General features: G+C 33.1%; 1 protein-coding gene across 1 annotated transcript; it reads right to left on the reverse strand.

The window, feature by feature from the left end:
* Window positions 1-181: 181 nt before the first annotated feature.
* On the reverse strand, window positions 182-8,516 carry Smp_014730 (hypothetical protein; the record flags this gene model as incomplete). The annotated part of the gene is made up of 5 exons (XM_018795727.1): window positions 182-744; window positions 1,504-1,705; window positions 3,956-4,095; window positions 6,073-6,233; window positions 8,275-8,516. 5 exons carry the CDS (start codon window positions 8,514-8,516, stop codon window positions 182-184), a joined length of 1,308 nt encoding a protein of 435 aa, XP_018650010.1.
* Window positions 8,517-9,181: the final 665 nt, after the last annotated feature.

Below are 9,181 nucleotides of genomic sequence, written 5' to 3' on the forward strand. Positions count from 1 at the left end.
AGAAAACCATAAATTCTGGGCCCTGTTTCGTCCAGAATCCTATTTGAATTAAAATTAACTTACATCTAGTCAAATTATTCTTATTCTATTTGTCCCGAATTCTCGTCTTCAATATTACCCTTAGAGAAACGAATTATATATGAAGCAATGAATTAAACCACAACAAACGACTTTTTCTTGATTATTTAGCTTCATTTTTGTTGCGTAAATAATCAGTAGCTTTATTTAAAAGTTGAGATATATTTACAACACGTTTCATAACTTTTATTTTTACAGACTCTGATTTAAAACGTGTTCCAAAACGTCCAGAAAATTTATCAGGATGCCAATCAACTTGTAATTGACGTAATGACTGACTAGAATATTGAACGAATTCCAAAATACTCTCAATGTGCGTTGATTCTGATGAATTTATTTGGGTAACTGTACAGAAGGGAGGCCACAGTATATCATTATAATTTAGAAGAGTACTTTGATCTGAGTTTAAGAACTGTTTCCACTTCTCTAGGTAAGTTTCATAAGAGTTTTCGACAAGATGCTGCCTTGAGTTCTGTTTTAACAATCTCGCAGCTGATAATTTTTCAGCCGCTTCAAATGTTCCATAGAATTCGGTGTATTTACTTTCTTTGTTTTGCGGTTGTTGGTATTTTGGTGGTTTATGAGGTACACTGGTAGTTCGCTTACGATGTTCAAATTCCTCTCTGATACTATCCAAATGGGATATGTATGGTTCATCAGAAAAACCTAAAATGGAGTTTGAAATGAACAAAAAAGGTTACGAAAGAAAAAGTCAGAGAAGGAAAAAAACGAGATTAATAGCAGAAGCTCTTGTGATTAAGTCTAGAGATTTTTAGCTAGTGATTTCGGTCAAATTAAATGTTATTTAAAATGAGTCTCCTCAATACTAAGTCTTTGATACCGATATGACTAAATATTAAATTGCCCTATAATTTTCTTCATAAGGTTGCAACACGTGTCTAACAAAATGGTTGGTATCTTAGTATAACATTGAACCCTTAGTTGAATAAATGTTGTCAATTTTAAAGACTAAATAACAAGAACAAAAACTTTGAAACAAATAAAACCGTTTATCACTTGATCATGTAGGTAAAACAAAATCTATGTTACTTGAATATCGTAAGTGGGTGAAAGAGTCATCGAATTATAGATCAATCGTTGGTAAGTTAGATTTTTAAAAAAGTAGATAGTAGGTCAATATACAGCATCTGTGTTTCATCATCTTAGCTTATATTTGCATCAAGAGAATGGTTAGTGTTTCAGGATATTTGGCTCATCGAACATTTATTATACATTTAAGCAATATTTCATTTCAGATGAAAATGTAGGGTGAACTGATAAATATATATATATATTAGTAATCATTTTTTTAATGATCAACTACTAATAATCAAGCTCAATAGAACTCGTTATTTGCTCTACTCAAACAAAAGAGTCTTAATCTTTCAATGTGTTAAAAATACGTTTGTTGAGGTATTTTATTACCTGAAAAATAATCTTCCCATTCATTTGATGAATTGTTTGCCTCATCTGAATCTGATAAGAATGAACTCATTTCATCATTATAATCTGTTTTTTTGAATAGGCGTGATGATGAGGAGGACGACGACGAAGCTGGATGATTATTATTGTGGATATTCGGAGTATTACTGTTGCTGTTATCACCGGATAAAATACATTTTAAAATCTAATTGAAAGAAAAATAAACAAAACTCAATAAAATTCATTTATAGGCAAGTTGTTCTAGCTGAAGTTATCCGTAACTTTTTCACTGTGTATGTGCTAATCAGAACTTTCGATCATTTTCTTATGTGGTTTAGTGAGTAAGTATTGAATATTATAAAGTATAATTTTCACTTGAACTCAGTTTAAGCCCTAACTTTCACTACATTTGTGTTTCACACATGCCGCGTCAGCCTATGCTACAGTGAGATATTTACAACAGACATTTGTGGATCATTACAACCTCTTGAAATGGAATCTTCTATGGAAATGACACTTTAACTTGCCCAATAAATAGTAACATGACTGAAGGTGATGGTTACGACACCCTTAGTGAACATATAAAAACATTCTGGATAATGTCAAAGACTACAAGAGTTCAGAAGTCAGCTAGGAAGTCCTAGAGGTTTAATGAGAAAACCGTAACCTATTAGGTCAACTGGGTTGGCAGTTGAACAGTAACTCATAATGATGTTAGATAAGAATTGCATCATGTTCCACAATCAGATAATTTATCACGAAAAAGATAACATTAATGTAACTCAAAGAATTGAACAAGTTATATCTCGGTTATAAGCGAAGTGTATCGTAAGTGATATTACGGCAGAGTATGTAATGTATCGTATATATGATATGAAGTATGCATTTTATACCATAGAACGTGAAAAACAATTGATACCATGAAACTAAATAAAACTATGTTTTATTCTACGTCGAAAATATAAATGAATTGTGAATTCAAGAGGCGATCTAACTCAGACCACCATTGAAGACCTGGAAACACTGGATGGCCGATTCATCTCAGTATGGGACTCCTCGGCCGTACACACCCACGACCCCATATACAGAACTGAAACCCAGAACTTCCGGCCTTGCGCGCGAGCGCTTAAACTCTAGACCACTGAACTGATGTCCGGTGGTGTTGATGTCTAATTTCAATCGATCGATGACCTTGCGCAACCCTTCATCCATTGTATGAGATGGATAACTGTCTCATACCCGACACGGATCGGACTACATTGGTCACAGCTTCTCATTAGAACTCCAGGAAATCTACGTTTTCAACGGTGGTCTAGCTTAGATCAATTTGTGAATTTAATTGTGAAAATACTACAATCTACACAAATCCCCATAATGAAAATTATGAATTATTTATGTAATAATGTCTTAACCGAAACACTGTATAACTCCGAATTACAGTATAATCAGGGTAAATATTCATACATTATTGACAATATTTATAACCCACTTCAGCGATATAAACATAATGAATAGGTAGTGTCAGGTATAGTCTGACTTAATTTTGATTATGATAGAAAATGAATATATGACTGCTTTGAAAATATTGAGAAATAACTATGACTAATAATATCGATATTTCTTCTATATAATCGTTGTCACTAGTAACTCTATATTAAAAAGGTCATTTGGTGGGGGGGGAGTAATTAAAAAGTAAGGAATTCATTTGACCATTACACTTAGAAGCTTCACATTTCTACAAAGTTCAAAGAAAAAAACAAGTTGTGTTTCAAATTTGCATCTCAGTATGAGTTCTTTTATGATAAATTCTTCAGTAAAAACATTGATCTATCACTGAGCATTAACCAGCCTGTGTTGTGTATTTCAAATTGTTGATATAGATATAATCCTATCCATCAAGTTGTAATATGATGAGAATTTATTTAAGTAATTTTTCATCACCAGCACCGTGGGTACCAAATGGCTGCTCAAGAACATGAACATGTATCACTGAACCTAAGCTTCGTATTCATCGGCTTTCATTAGAAAGGCATATCTCCAGTCATAAGGGGTCCTAAATCTCGTCGAACAGCAAGGTTTGATTAGCACTAAGATCTAGAAAAACACACCATTATTTACTTATCAGTAATCTTTCAGTCTGAATATTTTGTTTCTACAGAATGTCAGTGGCGACCCAAACAGCTCAATAAGTCATATCTGCAACACGGAGTGGTGCACGGTTTGGATCTCATGAGTATCAATTAATTCTATCAAAACTGCATGTCTCCCTTGGTGATGACTACTGACTAGGATGATATATAGGTCCAGAGTTTCTTTTAAATTGTCTCCAACAGCTTAAACACTGTGTATAATTATTCACTGACACATTTATGATGATGGTAAGAGCGGTGCCTAGAGATTTACTTAAAAGTGTTTATCATAATCAAAATTGTTAGCATAATGATAAACAGCTTACGTTATCACCGATTTCTCGTTCCATTTTTGATGAATAATTCCATAATTCCTGCAATAAATCGATCACTTTTAGTCCTTTTTTATTTGATATAGTGAGAAGATTCGAGTGTTTGTGTAAAACAATTTTTAATAATTCACAACCTGTAAGAAGAAATGAGATCATTAGAACAGTTATTAGAAGGCAGTATCAAAAGTTTTATTATTATTATCTGAGTGGTGTAAAGAGGGGACAAAGTTGGCTGGAAAACTCCGATATCGCTATGCAACCCATGATAAACTATCCGATTACAGATGCTGATGTTATGATATTTCATATAAATAAAAGATAAAGGGTCAACTAAATAAATACTATATCGAAGGTCTTCAGTTTGATTCCCGGTGGGATGGTGGATGTTCACTGATGAGGAGCCACATACTAAGGCGAAACAGATGTCCAGTGCCTCCTGGTCTTTGCTGGTTGTTTAACGAAGATCAGTGTGCAATATATATTACGAAAATGCTAGAAAGTTTACGAGAGAGACTATAAGCATAGAAATAATAGAATGTTTTGATAGTACTGTTAATATCAAAATTGAATTAATGATTACATGGACACGTTCAAGGTGAGAACAATTTGTTGACTAAAAAATAAAAAAACCCAAGTTTTTTAGTGGCCAGGACCCCTATAAAATTAATAACGAACATTTGGTATAGTAGTTTTAAAAAAGCAGTCGAAATCAGTCAACGCTGAAAAATGCTATGGAGTACACCTTGTTATTACTGAGAGCACTAAAACTAGCCCTTTATACAAACTTCAATATTTTATAAATATCATACCCTACACCAACATGTGGCATCAGGTCTATTGATGAACGCTTTTTCACTGTAAAACATACAGTAAGGATTAACACAGGTCAACAGACCTGCTGTCCTTTCTACTGAAGACTGAAGTAACTGGTACGGAGTGCGACAGTTAAAAACATAATCGATTGATGTTGTGCTTCACCGACTGTAAAATTATACTAGCCTAAACGTATTACGTTAAATAAATCCATTGCGGACGGTAAGAATATGTTGCAGAATATCTTGTTGAGAGCAACTTGACAAACTCATCAAATAGATGTATTTCTCCTTACCTCACTTAGTGATTTGTATCAAAAGAGGGCGAGATTTGAAAGGTGTTATTCATAAATATCTACTAGCTGTCGTATACTGCAATTACAATTCATAGATATCCATACAAAAAGATCTTTGCAGGAGCACGAACCAGGTGGTACGCCTCTTGCCTTCATTTACATATCAAACAACTATGAACAATGGGATTTTACAAACCAATATTAGTTTAACTGATTTTATTGTGTTTATCATCTAGAAATTTCGATCCTACCTCATAAACCAAAATAAATATCAATTGAAACGGGTTCGGTAGGAGTAAATTCATTGATGGATTGTTGTATCAAGATTTAGTGCTTATACAGACGTAAAATAATAAGAACGATATTCCGTTCCAGAACGAACATGGAGAGACCATTTTAGCCTCTTGTTTTTGAGTTCGATTAAGCACATACACAACCAGCAAATCAATGTGTCACCAAATTTCAAATACTTCCTACAAAATAATCTCCCATCGATCCCATTCGGTGATAATGACAAAGGGCGATGCAATCATTCTACGTGACCAAACTTCGTATATTCAAAGTCGAATGGGATTGAGGCCAGTCAGTTATGATGAACACAGGATCAAGGCACCAATATACATCAATCCAACAAAACTTATTACAAATAATGTGGTGATCGTTGTCTGTTCTCAGTCAAATGGTTATGGAAAGGAAATTCTAGACAATGACTATCACTTCATCATTTGGCATGAAATTCTGAAAACAAACTTCTAAATTACCTAGTCATTTGATTCAATCTCCTTTAAATTACAAATTAAAGTTAACTGTTAATATAACTTCATGTGAATATAGGTATATTAAAGATTAACCTACTCTAAAATGTTCACTAAATTATTTTCTAAAAATTGAACAACTACAATTCCAGGAAATTAGCAAATAAGTGTAATAATGGAAACTGCGAATAGAAACAAAGCTTAGGAAAAAAACTCGATAACTCAATGGAAATTTATCTTTGACCTACAATCAATATAATTCTTTATGGTACATTTGGAATTCCTTCGTCGTTTCTTTCTATAATTTGCTTTAATTGATTTAAGAGCATGGATTAGTAGAATATGTCCAGGATTATTTCCAGATTGATCAACTTTTGTAACTGGTAATCGTAACTTGTGAACAAGATACCTAGATGGTGAAAAAAGGAGAAAGATAAGGAGAATGATAACTAGGAGAACCGTACGGAAGGGATTGGAGGAAACAACATTTATTTTTAGTCTAAAAAATCTGCGAAAATGGAGAATGGTGGTTAGTAGTAAAATGTAATATAAGTTAGAATTTGAATTTATTGAAACCACTAACCTACCATTATGAAAATTTGAAAGTAGACAGGGAATTTTAAAGTGGATACCCTCTTCATCCCCGCCCACATTAACATCAATTAACAGTCAAGCGCCATGGTATATCTTCGCTTATATCAATGCATGTGAACAACTGTAGACACACATTCGACTGAAAAATGTTGAAATCTTAGATAGAGGGAAGACTAAGAACACTAGGAAATCTTTGGAAGCTTAGCACTCAGGTAAGTCAGCATTCAACGCACATATTGAAATCGAAACAACCAGAAAATTCATGGACAAATATAAGGCCAAGGATCAGATAAAAGGGTGATACAAACAGAATAAGGAGGTAGATAATGACAAGTTAGAAGTAAAAAAAATAGACAATCAAGATCAAGGTCGAAAGGATAAACTGTGAAATCTGAATACTTCACTTCTAGTTGGAGTTTGTGATGATGATGTTGTTCAGAAGAACAATGAAAGCTCCACGACCAAACCATACAGCTGAGAGAAAGAGACTCCAATAAAAACTTCAATGTTCACTTTGTAAAATTCCCAGCTCCAATGATTCATAATAGTTGTAGCAATAGTTAATTCAAATCTCATATTAACACGTTTTTAGCACGATTATCATCGAAATTAATGGATTTTACGCAGTATTATTACAAAATACATGTAAATTAGTCAAAAATATTAACTCGTAAGGTATCTGTGGCGAACAACGTGGTTGTATCTATCGAAGAAAAAAAAGCTTCCCGCAATAATTACATAAAATTTAATTACAACATACAATACTGTTAACGAAAGCTGTATCTTGTGTCAACACTGACTATCAACAATTGAACGGAAACTGAAGGCACAAACACAGAATCTGTTTTGTTTAATCAAAGATTTTAAAAAATGTGCAAAAAAACCGTGAGTAACTGTTAGAAAAGTCAGTGAAATATAATTACAATAATAAACCAAGTGAATGGGATTAGTCTATGAAAATACTCAAAAGAAATACGCAAACTGACGTTACAGCATGCTCAGACATTATTGGAACTAGCACTGGTTACTTAATATTAACAAGTAGTATAAAGAAATACACTGAAATGAGAAAGGAACAAAAGAAGAATTGCAAACAAGCAAAAATTTTAAATTTTTGTGTACACAAAGACAATTTACTGAAACGAATGAGAAAAGATTTTATTTCAATCCAATAGCAATTTTCATAACTGATACCAGTAGGTGAACGACTGAAAACCAAGCATTTCCAAAGAGTTATTTCGTTTTCTTTTTATTCATCATTTTATATCTATAACTTCACTATGGGAAGAACCCAAAACTTTAGGCCCTTTCAGTGAAGATCATGACCTTATAAACCACTGAAATGCAACTCAATGCTCCACATACTTAAATTCAATCGATTTATAATGTACAGAATGACATTTATTCAAAGTCATCAATTATTTACTTTCTAAATCTCAACTGGATTACCTTAAGAGTGTACGGATTCCCATTCAGTCAGTCATAATTAATGCAAAGCCTAGCACATATATGCGTTGGCTCGAATTACCATACCACGTCAGCACAACGAGATGAAATAAACAAAATGAATCGTAAGGAGGTCGAAACAATCTAATAGGAATGGTAACGAAAACGATTGCACATTTGCAATATGGTCAGAAAAGACAGAATGAAAAGGTATGCATAAAGAAATAAGGTATAGAGTAGACGAATCTGAGCTATGCAACTCAACGTCTCCATTTACTTATTGGCACTATCATTTGAAACCTAATCAAGTAGTATGTTTATATCAACATACATAAGTTCAACAGTTAATGACGTAATGGACTGATTCTGAAGGAAAAGAAAAAACAATCAGAAATGCGAATGAAACTTACTCAATCATTTCTTTATGCCCATATTTACAAGCAATATGCAATAAATTACGCTGTTTATTATCTTTAATCTCCGCAAGTTTACTTGAACACCATTGGTTCATACAAGAAGAGTCACTTGCATTGACTAATTGAAATAATATTTTTAATTTGGAAATATCACCAGAACGAACTAGTTTGATAATAATCGATTTTAGTTCTTCTTCATTTTGAAATAAAGTTTCCAGATTTGAACAATTATACATGTTTCTGTGATCTGTAAAACAAAAACGGGAAACCAACTAATCATAATGGTCACTAACAGTGAAGAAAAAACTTCAATCAGAAAGATATTGTTGGTTATGCTTACTAGGGATTAACTTTGAGAGCCGATTCCTGGAGTCCTATAAAATAGTAATAACCATTGAAATTCAATTATATTGAGTATGAGACAAATATCACCAGTGGCAATGGATAGTAATCTCAGAATTTCGCCAATTGACTGGAGTTAGAGACGTAAACTAATGGATTCCAACCCCATCGTTTGAAGGTTTAATGTCTCGCCACGAGACCTGAAATTCCTGAGGTCGATCCCTGGTAGAACTATGGATGTGCACTACTAAGGAGTCCTATGCTGGGGTGAAACAACTATCCAGCACCTCTTATTTTCAATTGTTATCAAACTAAATTCAGTCCGTAATGTAAAGCTATAAATCTAAAAAAACAATCGTTTTTGAACAGATCCCAGTTTGCTTAGTAGTTAAACAGGTGAATTATAGATAGTTTTATATGATAGAGTAATCAGTGTATTGAACATATTTCATACGGAGTAACTAACAGGCATACTACTTGGGTTAAATGCTTTGTACAGATACATAATAGTTTTGATTCCTTAACATATATAACCACAGACTTTTTAAGTCATCTAGTA

This window comes from Schistosoma mansoni, chromosome 2 (genome assembly GCF_000237925.1).
Source record: "Schistosoma mansoni strain Puerto Rico chromosome 2, complete genome".
NCBI classification, from domain to species: domain Eukaryota; kingdom Metazoa; phylum Platyhelminthes; class Trematoda; order Strigeidida; family Schistosomatidae; genus Schistosoma; species Schistosoma mansoni.